At 59.9% G+C, this 17,743-nt stretch overlaps 1 protein-coding gene across 1 annotated transcript in view; it reads left to right on the top strand.

Moving 5' to 3' along the window:
* ARID3A (AT-rich interaction domain 3A) overlaps nt 1-17,483 on the top strand; it is a gene marked incomplete at both ends in the record, with an annotated part of 29,109 nt that extends 11,626 nt beyond the window's left edge. Inside the window, 6 exons of the mRNA XM_080712869.1 lie at nt 8,281-8,353; nt 12,304-12,487; nt 12,564-12,811; nt 14,484-14,777; nt 15,327-15,425; nt 17,320-17,483. Of these exons, the coding sequence (XP_080568995.1) occupies nt 8,281-8,353; nt 12,304-12,487; nt 12,564-12,811; nt 14,484-14,777; nt 15,327-15,425; nt 17,320-17,483 (1,062 nt within the window). The remainder of the gene's footprint in view (nt 1-8,280; nt 8,354-12,303; nt 12,488-12,563; nt 12,812-14,483; nt 14,778-15,326; nt 15,426-17,319) is intronic.
* Between the last annotated feature and the right edge of the window lie 260 nt (nt 17,484-17,743).

The following is a 17,743-nucleotide window of genomic DNA, read 5'->3' as shown; positions in this document are numbered from 1 at the left end:
TTTTGAAACCGGGTCTCACTGAGTTGCAGAGGGCCTCACTAAGTAGCTGAGGCTGTCCGCGAACCGTGATCCTCCAGGTCTCAGCCTCCCAAATGCTGGGATTACAAGCGTGCGCCACCACGCCTGGCTGTTATTCTTTATTTTGAAACTGGGTCTCACTGAGTTGCAAAGGCCTCACTGAGTAGCTGAGGCTGGCCGCGAACCGCGATCCTCCCGTCTCAGCCTCCCGAGTGCTGGGATGACGAGCGTGCGCCGCCACGCCCGGCTTGAGCCTCATCCTTCTGCGAGTGTGCGTGTCCGGCTTGGGGCGCCGGGGACACAGCTTTGAAGGGGGCCGGCGGAAGTCCCCGCCTGCGCCGTGGGGTGGCGGGCGCTGGGCAGGCGGAGGCGGGCCTGTCTGGGGTCATTATCTCTGAGGGCGTGCTGGTGTCTGGGTGCACAGGCGTGGCCCTGCGTGTGTGTGTGTGTGTGTGTGTCTGCGTGCGTGCACACCTGTGTGGCTGAGTGCCCAGGTACTGTGTCCGGCTGCGCCCTGACTGTCCAGGCTTGGAGCACCCGCGGGCCCCCCAGCTTGCCGTTAGGAGCCCCCAGAGCGCCCCACTCCCATTGGGATACAGCCAGCTCTCTGCAGAAGAGAATTGTCTGGGCTGGTAGCTCCCCTCCACCCATGCCCCGGTCCCTGGCCCCGAGGCCCCGGCAGAGGACCAGTGGGCGGCCACCTTTCCCTCTGCGCTCGCCTGGTCATCTCCCCCGCCTTTTTTTTTTTTTGGTACTGGGGATGGAACCCAGGGGCTTTCTACCTCCGGGCTATACTCCCAGACCTATTTTTAATTTTTATTTGGAAGCAGGATCTCACTAAGTTGCCGAGAGCCTCACTGAGTAGCTGAGGCTGGCTTCGAACCCGCGCGATCCTCCCGTCTCAGCCTCCCCAGCGCGGGGATGACAAGCCTGCGCCACCACGCCCAGCTTGGTTTTTGGCGTTCTGACCCCCTGAGCACTGCCCGGCCCTTGGGGGGTGTCCCTTTCTGAACCCCGCCGGCTCCCAGCATCCCGCCAGCGGACCCCGGAGGCTCTGTCTTGCCTTGGGAGTTACAGAAGGGCTGTGCAGAGTTACCCAGCCCGAGGCTGCGGGTCCCTGCTTTGCAGCCATTTTTTCAAACCTTGGGGACCACGACCTGCCTCCCCTGCAGTGTTCTAGAAGCTTCTGGCAGCCTCTCATTTGCATACCGTCTCAGTTTCGGGGCTGCATTGGGTCGGGCCTCGCGGCCCCGTCCCCCGCGGAGCCTCCCCCCGGAGCCCCACTCTCCCTCCTGGGCGCCCGTCGGGCACCCCGCCGCCCACTGCACAGAGGGAGCGGCCGCGGCGCTCAGGTGGCACTGACCACAGACAGGAAAGCTGCCCAGGAGGGAAAGAGAAAGGTCTGGGGTCAGCCGACGCCCCCGGGGTCTGGTGACCCGGAAAGCCAGCAAGAAACACCTGGAATTGCCGTCTGTGCGCGGGGCCTGGGCGGCCATCTCGGAAGCCCTATTAATATCTGCTCGTGGGTGGGGCGCCCGCTGTGTTCTCGGGGGCCTGCCGGGTGGGGTGGCGAGCGGACAGATGTTTCTGCCCGGCCCAGAATCACTTCCCCAATTTCCTGCCGGCCAGAATCTCCCCAGCTGCTCCCAGGGTGCCGGGAAGCCAGGCGGGGAAGCCCCTCGGGTCAGGTGCGCCCCGAGGCCTGGCTCAAGGGGCCCCGGCCTGGATCTCTGCGCCTTCCCCAGAGGGGGGTCGGCTCTGTCTTGGACACCCCACACCCCCAGCGTCCTGCAAGGGCCGTGGCTTCAGGAAGCACAGTAATGGCTAGGAAATGGACAGCCACACTCTGGCCGCCTCCTCCTCCTCCTCCTGGGAGCTTCTGAAATGGGGGAAAAGCCCTCCAATGTGAACCCCCCGGTGGCCGCCTCTTGGAGGGCCTGCGCCCCTGACCCGCTGCTCCGCAGAGCCCGGAGGGGACACGGCCCGCTCCCACCTCTGTCCCGGGACCTCAGCCCCATATATGGGGTAAACTGAGGCCTGGAGCACAGGCACGGTGCGCTGACCTCCCTATAGGAGCCGGGCACACCCACGCCGCCTTTATTCATTTATTTATTCTTTTTTATTTTCTTTTTGGAATACTGGAGATGGAACCCAGGGGCATTCTGTCTCAGAGCTACACCCCCAGCCCTATTTTTTAGTCTTTATTTTGAAACAGGGTCTCACTGAGTTGCAGAGGCCTCACTGAGCAGCTGAGGCTGGCCGCGATCCTCCTGTCTCAGCCTCCCGGATGCTGGGATGACAAGCGCGCGCCCCCACGCCCGGCTCATTCATTCTTTTTATGTGTGGTGTGGTACTGTGAGTGGAATCCAGGGACCGTCTGCCTCTGGTTTATACCTCCAGCCCTATTTTATTATTTATTTATTTTAATTTTCGTGGTCCTGGGGTTCCTGGAAGCCCTTCTACCTCCGGGCTGTACTCCCAGACCTATTTTATATTTTATTTGGAAACAGGGTCTCTTAAGCCAGTGCGGCTGGCTTCGAACCTGCGCGATCCTCCTGTCTCCGCCTCCCGAGCGCGGGGATGACAAGCGTGCGCCACCACGCCCAACTATTTTTTATTTAGAAACAGGATCTTGCTAAGTTGCGGAGGGCCTCACTAGGCAGCTGAGGCTGTCCGCAAACCGCGATCCTCCCGTCTCAGCCTCCCGGATGCTGGGATTGTAAGTGCGAGTAGCGCGTTTCTCTCTTCCTGGGCTCCAACTTCTCGGACCTTTTCCCCTCCCCCCATGAAAAAGACAAATAAAACACCTAGGAGGTTGCTGGCATTCTGCCAGCCTCGTTGCCAGGTGCTCAGGGACGCCCCCATCCTCCTTGCCTCAGTTTCCCCATGTAGAGTGGGCGCGGTGGGCGGCGGCAGCAGCGTGGGTGTTTCTGAGAAGGGAGAGCCGGGTGCGGTGGCGCACACCTGTCACCCTGGTACTTGGCAGGCTGAGACCGGAGGATCGCGGTTCGCGGTCAGCCTCTGCTACTTAGCGAGGCCCTGTTCCAAAATAAAAACTAAAATAAAGTAGGGCTGGGGATGTAACTTGGAGGTAGACTGCCCCTGAGTTCAGTCCCCAGTACCTACACACACAAAAAAATTGGAAGCCGGGCATGGCGGCACACGCCTTTAATCCCAGTACTTGGGAGGCTGAGACAGGAGGATCGTGGTTTGCGGACAGCCTCAGCTACTACTTAGTGAGGCCCTTTGAAACTCAGTGAGAGCCTTTTTCAAAATAAAAAATAGAAAGCCGGGCGTGGTGGCGCACGCTTGTCATCCCAGCGCTTGGGAGGCTGAGACAGGAGGATCGCGCAGGTTCGAAGCCAGCCTCGGCTACTGAGTGAGACCCTGTTTCCAAATAAAATATCAAATAGGTCCAGGAGTGTAGCCCAGAGGTCGAATGCCCCTGGGTTCCATCCCCAGTATGGCAAAAAAGAAAGAAAGAAAGAGAGAGAGAAAGAAAAGGAAAGGAAAAGAAAAGAAAAAATTGGAGATGTCCCGGGGCTGCAGACAACAGTTGGGCTTTCTTGGTGCTGGGTCTTGGAGCAGAGTAGACATGTGGTCAAACGCTGATATAAAGATTTTAAAGTCTGTGTGGACCCTGGGAAGCGGCTGATTTACCTGCCCAGTTGCTCCAGGGTTTTAAGGGGAGGAGGTTGGGAGATAAAAAAAGAAAAGAAAGAAAAACCAATCACTTTAACTTCCCTTCTGAAGTGGCAGTGAGTCATTTCTTATCCAAAACCCGAAAGATGTAAAAGCAGGTAAAATGGTTCACAACAGCCCGGGGCAAGATAGCCCATGAATGGCCAACACGCAGGGTGTGGCCTGTGCACACACTGGAATAGCACTCACCCCTGAAAAGGAGCGAGGCTCTGACACCCGGCCGCGGGGAGGGACTTCGGGGGCCCAGTGCCCACCAAGGGCCAGACACGAAAGGCCGCGGGTAGGAAAGGTCCAGAAAAGCGAGTGTAGAGACAGGAATTTGTGGGTGCCGGGAAAAAGGACAGGGTGGCTCCTTATGGGAACGGGGGCTCCCTTATGGGCGGCGGAGTGTTCTAGAACTAGATGCACCCAGCCCTCCCATTCATTCCCAGCAGGGCCGAGGTGGTGCTGCGGCCCCTGGTCCCGGCCCGGGATGGTTCCTCTGGGCGTGTGGGCTACTGACTCACGCTGAATTGATTTCCGCGTGTTCTGGGCCTTCGCAAACCCCGCTGTGACCTTAGGAGAAAACACACCTAGGTTTCCCGTCAGCAGACCGGGACAGAGCAAACTGCGTCTCTGTAAAAAAATTCCCCATCATCGGCCGGGCGCGGCGCGCACACGGGAGGCCGAGACGGGAGGATCGCGGTCAGGCCAGCCTCAGCTACTTAGTGAGGCCCTCTGCAACTTAGTGAGACCCTGTTTCAAAATAAAAGTAAAAAATAGGGCAGGGGGTGGAGCTCGGAGGTCGAATGCCCCTGGGTTCAATTCCCAGGCCCGCAAAAATAAATAAATAAATAAATAAAATCCCATCTTCAGCCAGGTGTGATGGCTCACACCTGTCACCCCAGGACTTGGGAGACCCAGACAGGAGGATGGCTGTTCGCGGCCAGCCTCAGCTACTTAGTGAGGCCCTTTGCAACTTAGTGACACCCTGTTTCCAAATAATAAAAAATTGGGTTGGGGATGTAACTCAGAGGTAGAATGTCCCTGGGTTCCATCCCCGGTACTGCAAAATACATAAATAAAATAATAATAATAATAATAAATCCCCTGTGCAGTCCCGCTCCTCCCAGCTGGTAGAGGGCAGGTTCCAGGCTTGGTGGCCAGCTCCTCGGCCCCTAAGCCCTGGACAGAGGCTGGTGTTTGAGTTTTTGCGGCTGGGACGGCCGAAGGGAGCCTCTGCGGGCCCACCCCGCCCAGCCTGGGGCCCCCTGGACTTTGGAGCCTGGGGAGCCGGCAGGGGGCCTGAGCAGGGGCCTGAGCAGACGGGGGCAAAGGTCCCGGCCCCGCCCTGCAGGCCAGACAGGCCGTGTCTTTATAGCGGGGGCCCTGGGGCCCCTGGGAGCCGGCACTTACCCAGGTGGGGCCCCCAGGGGCTGAGAGGAAGCTGGCTTGACGTGACCTTGGGCAGGGGCCCTGGTATCTTGCTGGACTTTCTTTAAGCTTCAAACGTTGCTTTCTGGCCTCTCCCCAATCCCGGCCTCGCAGGGCGCCCGGGCCGAGTGGACACCCTGGTCCCTCTCCCCCCGGCGGCTGAGCCACGGCCTGGCCCACCCTGGGCACCTCGGCCTGGCCAGCAACATGAAGGGATCCCCCAAAATGGCGACTGCTAGCCGGGCGTGGGGGCGCACGCTGGTCATCCCAACATTCTGGAGGCTGAGACAGGAAGATCGCGGTTCGCGGCCAGCCTCAGCTGCTTAGTGAGGCCTCTGCAACTTAGACCCTGTTTCAAAATAAAGAATAAGAAATAGGGCTGGGGGTGGAGCTCGAGGCCGAATGCCCCGGGGTGCCGCCCCCAGACCCACAAAAAAAAAAAAAAAGGAAAAATAAATATTGGGCAACTGAGCAGAGGCTCGGCCCGGGGTGGAGTGCCCTGGGAAAGGCGTTGGTGCAGGGGAGACACCCCGCTTCTGAGTAGGTTCTCGGCGGTCTGGTTTGCGCGGCAGTAGCAGCCGGGGCGAGCCACTGGGGGGACCTCGGTCTTGGGACAGCAGCGGCCCCGCCGGTGGGGCGCAGGGCGTGGGGCGGGGCGGCTTATCAGGGCTCCCAGCTCGGTGACCCACGCCTGGCCGGAGGGAGGGGGGCTCGGGGCGCGCAGATGGCCGCCCGTGTCCTTTGACGGGCCGGGTCCAGGGCGGCCAGGGACCCAGGTGTGGTCCCCAGGCGAGGATGCAGCTGTTATCCGTGGCTTAGCGTTGTGCTTTGAGGCTGCCCGGACCACTGGCTTGCGAGGGGGGCCTGGACACTGCCATGGGGGGCCTGGACACTGCCCCCCGGCTCCCCAGCCAGCTGGCCCGTTTGGGAGCACCCCGCTGCAGAGCGGAACTAGGGGCCAGGTCCCCATAAAGCTGGGGCGGCCTCTATGGCCTCCTTTATTGTCGGCCATTAAATCACCTCCTCCACCGGCAGCTGGGGCCCCGCAGCCCCCCGTTTATGGCCTGGGATCAATGCGGCTGCTCCGGGACGCGACCAGCCCGCCCTGCGGCCTGGTCGAGGGCCTGCCCCCACAACCTTTCTGTGTGTGTGTGGTACTGGGATTGGACTCAGGGGCTTTCTACCTCCGAGCCATATCCCCAGGCCTTTTTATTCTTTATTGGAAACAGGGTTTCCCTAAGTTGCTGAGAGCTCGGATAAATTGATGGGGCTGGCCTCGAACTTGGATCCTCCCGTCTCAGCCTCCCAAGTTCCGCAAAAGCCCCCTTTATCCAACGAAAGCCCATTCTGAGGTTTCAGGTGGATGTGACCTCTGGGGCAACTGTGTCCACCCCCAAGGATGGGGTTCCCCTTGACCTGCAACCCGCTTCCTCAGACCGTTCCCCCAGCAACTCTCTCCTGCCCAGCACCACATAACAGCTAAAGAAAAAGAAAGGAAATAAAAAAGAGAAATCAAGGTTCCGCCAGGCGGGATGGCACACACCTGTAATCCCAGTACTTGGGAGGCTGAGATAGGAGGCTCACAGGTTCAAGGTCAGCCTCAGCTACTTAGTGAGGCCCTCTGCAACTCAGTGAGACCCTGTTTCAAAATAAAGAATAAAAAAATCGGGCTGGGGGTGGAGCTCGAAGGTAGAATGCCCCTGGGTTCCATCCCCAGCGCTGTAAAAGAAAATCAAACAGGGTTGAGGAGTGTAGCTGGAAGGTAAAATGCCCTAAGTCCTACCACCAAAAAAAGAAAAAATAAATCAAGATTCCTTTGAGCAGCTTTTATGAAGCAACTGTTGTCCGCCCGGCTCTATTCTAGATACCGCGACCAGGCGCTGAGCCCAGGGGCTCCGGAGAAGTGTGGGTGGGGGGACCCCAGGCCGCAGAGAGATGGGGCTGGAAGTGAGGCCCGGCCGCCCTGTGCCTGCGTGTGGGTCCGTGTGTGCGCGCCCACCGGGCTGGCCAGCTGTGGCCAGATGGGGCTACCTGCAGGCCCCACACCCCTGGGCGGCTGAAGGGGAAACGGGCCTCCCCGGCCCCATAAATCAGCGCAGGAATGCGGGCCGGCCACTCTGCTGCTGGCCTGGGGGTGCAGACAAAGGCCGGCAGCTGGCCCTCCGCTCTGCCCCGACCACCCAGGGCAGAGGCCCCGGCCCCTTGCCCGGAATCCCACCCCCAGGTCGTCTCCATTGCACACATGGGGAAACTGAGGCCGGGGAGGGGCGGGCTGGCAGAGTGGCGGCTGGGGAGTCTCCCAGGAACAGGCCGAGCTCGGGGACCTAGTGACACATTCTCCCTGCCTGCCTAATTGGTGGTTTCAAGGCCCCCCGCCGTCTGTCCAGCCACATTCCCGGAGCTTAATTTGAAGACTGGTATTTGCGCTGCCCCTCCTCGGCAAATTGGCCCCTGCCTGAACTCCACTTTTAATTATCTCCGCCTGCTTCCTGGGCGCCGCGAGCGAAGCCACGGCGGGCTCCGGGACGCCCCCAAAGGACGGCCGCTTCCCCTGTGTCGCTGCTCCTGTCCCGGGGCCGCAGATGGGGTGGGAGCCCTGGGTCGCGGGGTCCCGCAGGCCCCGGGCTCGGGCATCATGCCGGCCGCTGTCGGTCTGTAGGACAGAGCTTGGGCGCAAAGGTGTCTGTCTGTCTTCTATGTATCTGCCGCCACTGCAGTTGGTACTGGGATGGAACCCAGGGGCCTTCCACCTCCGGGCCACACCCCCAGCCCTATTTTTTATTCTTTATTTTGAAACAGGGTCTCACTGAGTTGCAGAGGGCCTCACTAAGCAGCTGAGGCCGGCCTCGAGCCCAGATCCTCCGGTCTCAGCCTCCCCAATGCTGGGATGACAGGCGTGCGCCACTGCGCCCAGCCTGGTCCCTGTGGTTTTAAGCCACCTGGCTGGGGTTCGTTTCGCTGGGCCCCAGCCGTGTCGCCTCCTGCCCCCGCCCCCCGCTCGATAGTGGGGTCCCGGCTTCATCTCCTGCCCGGGGGCTCCTCCCCAGGGCCACAGAGGTCAGGAGGAGGGGGCCAGGGGCCTGGGCTGGCCTGAGCGCGGGGTCCCCGCCGCCCTCCCCGCCTGCTCACGCGCCCTCTGCCTCGCAGCTGTATGAACTGGACGGCGACCCCAAGCGGAAGGAGTTCCTGGACGACCTGTTCGGCTTCATGCAGAAGCGTGGTGAGTCCCGGGCCCCGGAGGCTGAGGGCCTAGAGAGCGCTGCCGGGCTGCCGTGAGGCCCCAGTCCCACCCCCCACGCCCACCCAGGCCTCGGTTTCCCCCAGGTGTAAGATGGCCGCAGCCCCTGCTGTGCGCCAGCGCCCTGGGCTCAGCGGCCAGCGGACGGCCCGGCGTGCGAATGCCGGCGCCTTTAAGTCACACCCGTTCATTCGTTTATTCATTTATTTTTGCGGGTCTGGGGATGGAACCCAGGGGCATTCGACCTCCGAGCTCCACCCCAGCCCTATTTTTTATTCTTTATTTTGAAACCGGGTCTCGCTGAGTTGCAGAGGGCCTCGCTAAGTAGCCGAGGCTGGCCGTGAACCGCGATCCTAGGGTCTCAGCCTTCCCAATGCTGGGATTGCAAGCGTGCCCACCACGCCCAGCTGCATTTTATTATTATTATTATTATTATTATTATTATTATTATTATTTTGCAGTACTGGGGGTGCAACCCAGGGCATTCTACCTCCGAGCTCCACCCCCAGCCCTGTTTTTTATTCTTTACTTGGAAACAGGGTCTCACTGAGTTGCAGAGGGCCTAAGTAGCCGAGGTTGTCCGCGAACCGCCCTCCTCTTGTCTCAGCCTCCCGAATGCTGGGACGACAAGCGTGCGCCCCCGCGCCCAGCTGCACACGCGTGTATTGGGCACCAGCAGCATACGGGCCCTCACCACCTCGGCAGCCATCCAGCTCATGGGCAGTGCGGGTGGGGTTAGGGTTGGAGACCAGGCTGAGGGGGCGAGGCCTGGACAGGCATCCAGGTGGGGAAACTGAGGAAGGGACTGGGAGTGGGCCTTTTACACTCAGCTTCAACAGGAGTCGCCAGGCGGCCCCAGCGCCCAGCGCGCAGACTTGGGGGGTGGACTATCACCCCCACCCCGCCCAGGCCTGGTGCGCTGAGTGGGGGTCCTGGGGCTACCAAATCTCCCCCTCCCCGTCCCACGGAGCCCTGGAAGGGGCCGGGAGGGTCGCAGGTCGCAGGGGCAGGTCCAGCCCAGCTTTGTCTGGGCCTCCCCTCCCTCCCTCAGCTACTGTAAACACAGCCTGTGGCCACCGGAAGGGAGGGGAGGGCGGAAGGGCAGCAGCCTCCAGTTAACCCCTCCCCTGCCGGTGGGGCCCCCTCTGCGTTATCCTCAGAGGCCAGCCCCCTGCCCCTCGCGTGGCCAGAGAGATCTGCCCGTTCTCTTTATCATCCTGTCCACACCTGCCTCGCCCACCCCCGCGCCCCCCATGCTGCTGGGGGCTCTCAGCCCCCAGGTCCACGGCCCCCACCCTTTGGTTCCTAGGCCCATGTCTAAGGTCCTGGAGAATAAGGGTCCCAGCCGAGTGCAGGGGGCGCACGCTTGTGACCCCAAATAAAATACAAAATAGGTTGAGGTGTAGCCCAGAGGTAGAAGGTCCCTGGGATGGAGCCGGGCGTGGGGGCGCACGCTTGTCATCCCAGCATTCGGGAGGCTGAGACCGGAGGATCGCGGTTCACGGACAGCCTCAGCTCCTTAGGCCCTCTGCGACTCAGCGAAACCCTGTTTATAAAAATATAAGAATAAGCCGGGTGTGGTGGCGCACGCTTGTAATCCCCGCGCTTGGGAGGCGGAGACAGGAGGATCGTGGTTCGCGGACAGGACAGCCTCAGCTACTCAGTGAGGCCCTCTGCAACTCAGTGAGACCCAGTTTCAAAATAAAGAATAAAAATAGGGCGGAGGGTGTAGCTCAGTGGTAGAATACCCCTGGGTTCCAAACTTTGAAGCAGATTTCTCAGAATTCTCTGGGGCCTCAGGGGGAGGTCCGGCCTGCCGCGCCCTAGGGAGCCCAGCCAGCTGGCCCTCGCAGCCCCGTCTTGCTTATCAAGGGCCTCCGGGGCGTTCTGTGGGCCTCTCCTCCGGGGTCTCCTGGTGCGTCCCCTTCACAGGGCGGTGGCTGCTGTGTGTGTAACTGACACTTGGGGTCCCTTCCTTTCCCTTCCTGGGCTGAAAAATGGAATTTGACTCTAAGGGTCTGGGGTCCAGTCTCCTCCTTTTTTTTTTTTTTTGGTGGTCCTGGGGTTCCTGGAAGCCCTTCTACCTCCGGGCTACACTCTCAGACCTATTTTTATACTTTTTTAAATTTGGAAACGGTCTCTTAAGCCAGCGTGGCTGGCTTCGAACCAGCGCGATCCTCCTGTCTCCGCCTCCCAAGTGCGGGGATTACAAGCGTGCTGTCACCACACCCAGCTATTTTTTTTTAATTTATTTATCTTCAATCCTCCTGTCCCAGCCTCCCAATTGGGACCACAGGCTTGTGCCACCATGCTTGGTTTTATTTTATTTTGAGACAGTGTGTCCCTGAGTTGCCAGGCTGGCCTAGAACTGGGATCCTTTGGCCTCAGCCCCCTGAGCGCTGGGCCGGCAGGCATGCGCCGGCCTCATCGGGGCCTTGCCTCCCACGGGAAAGGGCTTGGAATGGCCGGCCGAGTGCGCGGAGGTGGCAGGCAGGGGACAGGGTTCTGGGAGGCGCTGCCTCCTGTGGCGGGGGAGAGCCGAGCTGCAGCTGGGATGAGGCCGCCAGCCTGTGCTGCTGTTGATTGACACCTACTGCATGCCCGGCTGGGTGCTGGTGACACCTTGTAAGCAGGACGGCAACGGAGGTCAGTGGGCAGATGGTCTTAGAAGCCCCAAATTTCAGCCGGGCGTGCAGGCGCTGGCTTGTAATTTCAGCATTTGGGAGGCTGAGACAAGAGGATTGCAGGTTTGCGGACAGCCTCTGCTACTTAGTGAGGCCCTTTGCAACTTAGTGAGACCTTGTTTCAAAATAAAGAATAAAAACTAGGGCTAGGAGTGTTAATCCGAAGTAGAATGCCCCTGGGTTCCATTCCTGGTACTAAAAAAAAAAAAAAAAAAAAAAAGCCCAGAATTTCACAGGGGTGCAGGGGTGAGGGCTCCCCTGCCCTCGTGCCAGGGCCGAGCCCAGCTCTGAGGCTGGAGGCTTCTGGGCACAGCGTGGGAGGCGGGTGAGCAGAAGAGCAGAGGGGCCCTGCCCAGAGCAGGCTTGGGAGGCTGCAGGCAGGCTCAGAGGCACAGGGTGCAGGCGGAATTCTCCCCAGGCTACCCCACCACTTTTCCCTACCTGGGCTAACCCACGTCCTTCCCACAACTGGGCTGGCCCACGGCCTTTCTCCTCCCTGGGCTAGCCTACGACTTTTCTCCTTTCTGGGCTAGCCCATGACCTTTCTCCTTTCTGGGTTAGCCCATGGCCTTTCTCCTCCCTGGGCTACTCCACGACCTTTCTCCTTCCTGAATTAGCCTAAGACCTTTCTTTTCTCTGGCCTAGCCCATGGTCTTTTCCCAACTGGGCTAGCCCACGGCCTTTCTCCTCTCTGGGCTAGCCCACGGCCTTTCTCCTCTCTGGGCTAGCCCACGGCCTTTCTCCTCTCTGGGCTAGCCCAAGGCCTTTCCCCAACTGGGCTAGCCCACGGCCTTTCTCCTCTCTGGGCTAGCCCACGACCTTTCTCCTTTCTGGGCTAGCCCAAGGCCTTTCCCCAACTGGGCTAGCCCATGGCCTTTCTCCTCTCTGGGCTAGCCCAAGGCCTTTCCCCAACTGGCCTAGCTCCCCCACCGTCGTCTTCCTGAGCTGCAAGTCAGATGGCCCCAGCCCTCCCCTGTCCCCCGGGGACCCAGCTGGGACAGAGGCCCGTGTCCCCCGCGGTGCCCCAGTTCGCCTGCCACATCTCCTTCCCTGCCCCAGAGACCTGCCACTCGCGGGGAAACGGGCAGAGCTGCCCTCCCGTGTGCCCCCGGCTGGGCTGGCCCCGCCCCGGGGGACCCTGGGTGACGCCAGAGGACATCTTTGGCTGTCGCGGCCGGGGACGCTGCTCCGCACGCCCAGGACGCCCGGTGCCGCTGGCGCCCGGGACTCACCCCGCCCGCCCCGCAGGCACGCCGGTGAACCGGATCCCCATCATGGCCAAGCAGGTGCTGGACCTCTTCATGCTGTACGTGCTGGTGACGGAGAAGGGCGGGCTGGTGGAGGTCATCAACAGGAAGCTTTGGCGGGAGATCACCAAGGGCCTCAACCTGCCCACGTCCATCACGAGCGCCGCCTTCACCCTGCGCACCCAGTGAGTGGCCCGGAGGCCGGGACGGGGAGGGCGCCCGGCCGCCCGCGCTCACCGCCCGCCGCCGCCCCGCCCACAGGTACATGAAGTACCTGTACCCCTACGAGTGTGAGAGGCGTGGCCTCAGCAGCCCCAACGAGCTGCAGGCGGCCATCGACAGCAACCGGAGGGAGGGCCGGCGCCAGAGCTTCGGGGGCTCCCTGTTCGCCTACTCGCCCGGCGGGGCCCACGGCGTGCTGTCCTCGCCCAAGCTGCCCGTGTCCTCCCTGGGCCTGGCCGCCAGCACCAACGGCAGCTCCATCACGCCGGCCTCCAAGATCAAGAAAGGTGAGGGCCCCGGGGCCCGGCACCCGCTGGGGGGCACCTGTGCCCACGGTCTGCACAACTCTGATTACCGCCAAGCGGAGGTGGGAGGGGGCTTCCACCCGTCCCCAATGGTGCCCTTGGCAGACATTACTGCTCAATCACCGCCTTTCAGATCCACTCATCAGAGCCAGGCGTGCGGGTGCACACCTATCTGCAGTAGTTGGGAGGCTGAGACAGGAGGATCGTGGGTTCGAGGGCAGCCTCAGCAAGTAGTGAGACTCCCAGCAACCTAGGGAGACCCTGTTACGAAATAAAAATAAGCCGGGTGTGGTGGCGCACGCTTGTCATCCCCGCGCTTGGGAGGCGGAGACAGGAGGATCGCGCAGGTTCGAAGCCAGCCTCTGCTACTTAGTGAGGCTCTCAGCAACTTAGACCCTGTTTCCAAATAAAATATAAAATAGGTCTGGGAGTGTAGCCCAGAGGTAGAAAGCCCCTGGGTTCCACCCCCAGTACCACCAAAATAGATAAATAAATAAATAATAGGGCTGGAGGAGTATTGGAGGTAGAATGCCCTGGAGTTCAATCCCTGATACCCACACACAGTCCTAGTGGAAGGTTGTGACATCTGTCACCTCCACCCTGGAATCTTCCCTGAAACCAAGGCTAGGTGCTGCCCTTAGGCCAGCCTCCGCCTCTGTCCGAGCTTTCCCCCACTGGTGAAGCGTGGGAAATTACCCAATCCCGAGGGCGCGGGTCCCAGGCAGACATCACCAATCAACTGCCGACCTTCTGCTGAGCCTCTGGATCCCTGCTAACACCAGAGCATTCACTGCCCCGGAGCCTCCGTTCAGCCGCCGCGGTCCCCATTTCTCATCTGCCATAGGCTGGGGACTCGCTACCTCCTAGGGCTACCCTGAGACTCCGGAGTGGCCCCCACAGTGCCCTGAAGATGGGGACCAGGACCTCGCTGACCCGAGCTCATTCACAGCCCTCTGCGGGCGTCAGACTCCTCCCAGCCGGGGCAGGGCGTTGTCCAGAGACAGCGGTACCGGTGTCCGGCACCCACTGTGTCAAAGCCCCCGTGTCTAAGCCAGGCCACGCTTGTAATCCCGCGCTTGGGAGGCTGAGACAGGAGGAGCGCAGGTTCGAAGCCAGCCTCAGCTACTGAGTGAGGCCCTGTTTCCAAATAAAGTATAAAATAGGTCTGGGAGTGTAGCCCGGAGGTAGAAAGCCCCTGGGTTCTACCCCCAGGACCACAAAGAAAAAAAAGCCCCCGTGTCTAGAGTGAGCAGACAGTGGCGGGCGAGACAGGAGGTGCCCTCTGGGCGGCCTGCTGTTGACGGGGACTTCTGAGACGGTGCTCACGTCTCTGTCTCTTGGGAGAGGGAGCAAGTGCCCCTCAGCAGCAGCAGCCATTTGCATCCTGCCGGGGGTATACCTAGGTCCCTTCTGGGTTTTTTTGGTGGTACTGGGGTTCCTAGAAGCCCTTCTACCTTCGGGCTACACTCCCAGACAAATTTTTCTACTTGTAATTTGGAAACAGGGTCTCTTAAACCAGTACGGCTGGCTTCGAACCTGCGCGGTCCTCCCGTCTCCGCCTCCCGAGCGTGGGGATGACAAGCGTGGCCACCACGCCTGGCTACCTAGGTCCTTCTTTCTGACCACCGCTCCTCTTCTGTCTCTCTCCGGCTAGAAGAAGACTCAGCCATCCCCATCACGGTGCCCGGCCGCCTGCCCGTGTCCCTGGCGGGCCACCCCGTGGTGGCGGCGCAGGCGGCCGTGCAGGCGGCGGCGGCGCAGGCGGCCGTGGCAGCCCAGGCGGCCGCCCTGGAGCAGCTGCGGGATAAGCTGGAGTCCGGGGAGCCGCCCGAGAAGAAGATGGCCCTGGTGTCGGATGAGCACCAGCGGCTCATGCAGCGAGCCCTGCAGCAGAACCTCCTGGCCATGAGCGCCCAGTTACCCATGAGCATCCGTATCAACAGTCAAGGTGCCCGGGCTCCTCCTGCCGTGCGGGGGGCGGAGCCGGCTCTGTAAAGAGCACCTAGGAAAAAACAGGCCGGGTGGTGACGCACGCCTGTGATCCCCGCGCTGGGGAGGCTGAGACCGGAGGACCGCGGGTTCGCAGCCAGCCTCAGCAACTCAGGGAGGCCCGTAGCAACCTAGCGAGACCCCGTGTTCAAATAAATAAATAAATAAAGCCGGGCGTGGTGGCGCACGCTCGTCATCCCAGCATTCTGGAGGCTGAGACGGGAGGATCGCGGTTCGTGGCCAGCCTCGGCTACTTAGCGAGGCCCTCTGCGACTCAGTGAGACCCGGTTTTAAAATAAAGAATAAAAAATAGGGCTGGAGTGTAGCTCAGAGGTAGAATGCCCCTGGGTTACATCTCTAGTACTGCAAAAATAAATAGCTAGATAGATAGATAATAAAAACCAAAGGGCCGGGGTGTAGTTCAGTGGCAGGACCCTCCCCGCGCGTGAGAAGCCCTGGGTTCCTTCCCGGCTGCACCGATACTGACCAGCAGGCGTTTCCCCTGCAGCCTCCGAGAGCCGCCAGGACTCGGCTGCCAGCCTCGCGGGCTCCAACGGCGGCAGCAGCATTAGCGTGTCGGTGGAGATCAATGGGGTCCTGTACACAGGTAGGACCCGGGCCCTCGTGCGCTCGGCGCCGCTGGCCCCGCGAATGCAGCCGCCCGGGGGGACCCCGACTCACCAGCTGGGGGCGTGGGGGGTGCTGAAGGAGACCTGAGCCGGGTCTCCGGGTTTGGTTTTATTTACCCAGGGGCTTTTCTACCTGCGGGTTATACTCCCAGACCTTTTTTTTTTTTTTTTTTTTGGTGGTACGGGGCTTCCTGGAAGCCCTTCAACCTCCGGGCTACACTCCCAGACCTATTTTTATACTTTATTTGGAAAAAGGGTCTCACTGAGTTGCTGAGAGCCTCGCTCAGTAGCTGAGGCTGGCTTCGAACCCGCGCGATCCTCCTGTCTCGGCCTCCCAAGCGCGGGGATGACAAGCGTGCGCCGCCACGCCGGGCTGGGTTTCCGGGTTTTTGTCTTTTTGTTTGCTTGTGTGTTTGTTTATTTTTCAGTACTGGGAAAGAACCAGGAGCAGTCTACCTCCAAGCCACACTCTCAGCCCTATTTTATATTCTTTCTTTCTTTCTTTATTTATTTAATTGCAGTACTGAGGATGGAACCCAGGGGCACTCTACCTCTGAGCTACACCCCCAGCCCGATTTTTTATTCTTTATTTTTTTAATTTTTATTTATTTATTTATTTATTTATTTATTTATTTATTTATTTATTTTGGTGGTCCTGGGGTTCCTGGAAGCCCTCCTACCTCCGGGCTACCCTCCCAGACCTATTTTTACATTTTTATTTGGAAACAGGGTCTCCTAAGCCAGCGCGCGCGGCTGGCTTCGAACCTGCGCGATCCTCCTGTCTCTGCCTCCCAAGCGCGGGGATGACAAGCGTGCCCACCACGCCCGGCTTTATTCTTTATTTTGAAACAGTATCTCAGTGAGTTGCAGAGGGCCTCAGTGGTAGCTGAGGCTGTCCAGGAGCCACGATCCTCTTGTCTCAGCCTCTCAAGTACTGGGATTATAAGCGTGCCCCACCACGCCCGGCCAGATTCCGTCCGCTTTTTATTTCAATGAGGTGACTGTGTTGTACAGGCTGATCGCAAACCCAGCCCCTCAGCGATCCTTCTGCCCCAGCCTCCCGTGTAGCTAGGACGCACAGATGCACGCCATGGGCACTGAACTCTGAATTTCCTCTTTGTGTGTGTGGGGATTTGGGGGACTGAGCCCAGAGGCGTTCTACCACTGGGTCACACGCTGACTCCCTGAAATCTTTCCGGAAAAAAAAAAGTGGACTTATAGCCGGGCGTGGTGGCCACGCTTGTCATCCCCGCGCTCGGGAGGCGGAGACAGGAGGATCGCGCAGGTTGGAAGCCAGCTGCGCTGGCTTAGGAGACCCTGTTTCCAAATAAAAATATAAAAATAGGTCTGGGAGCCGGGCGTGGTGGCGCACGCTTGTCATCCCCGCGCTTGGGAGGCAGAGACAGGAGGATCGCGCAGGTTCGAAGCCAGCCGCGCGTGCTGGCTTAGGAGACCCTGTTTCCAAATAAAAATGTAAAAATGGGTCTGGGAGTGTAGCCCGGAGATAGAAGGGCTTCCAGGAACCCCAGTACCACCAAAAAAAAAAAAAAAAAAAAAGGTCTGGGAGTGTAGCCTGGAGGTAGAAGGGTTTCCGGGAACCCCAATACCACCATAAAAAATAAAATAAAAAGTAGATGTAGAACAGCGGCCCCTAGAGACCACTAGGTGGCGCTGGGGCAGAGCCTGGTTGTGGGTATCCGGTGGGTCCAGGGCTGGACTTTTCAGGCAGTCAACACACTCCTGAAAAAGGTTGAAAAATGGACTCAGAGTCACCCAGCCTGACCTGCCCTGTTCCTGTCCCTCCTCTTGGCAGAGGTGACCAGCCCTCGCTAACACAGCTCTCTCTCCTCTCTCCCTCTCTGTCGTGTTCAGGAGTGCTGTTTGCCCAGCCGTCGGCCCCGACGCCACCCTCAGCTCCAAGCAAAGGCGGCCGGGGAGGACCCTGCGGGGCCAGCAGCGGCGCGGGCAGCCAGGCCGGGCCAGCAGGGCTGTCTGCACCCCCCACCTCTTCTACCTCAAACAATTCGTTGCCTTAACCCCTCCCACCACCACCGTCCTGCCAGCCCAGGTGGGGGGCCAGGAGGGTGGAAGAGACGGGTGGGGAGGGCAAGAGCCACCAAGGAGCCACATTGACGCCAAAAAGCAAAGAAAAAAATATATACATATATACATATATATATATATATATTAAAAAAAAACAGATTTAATAAAACAGGGAAGACCAAGGAACACTTGAATTTCTCAGGTTTCGGACACTCAGAGAGAGAAATTGTGCGGACCAGCCAAGAAAACCCTT

Source organism: Muscardinus avellanarius (assembly GCF_963383645.1).
Source record: "Muscardinus avellanarius genome assembly, chromosome: 16".
NCBI lineage: Eukaryota > Metazoa > Chordata > Mammalia > Rodentia > Gliridae > Muscardinus > Muscardinus avellanarius.
Note: the sequence above shows the minus strand (reverse complement) of the source record. Positions and strands in the feature narration are given on the sequence as shown.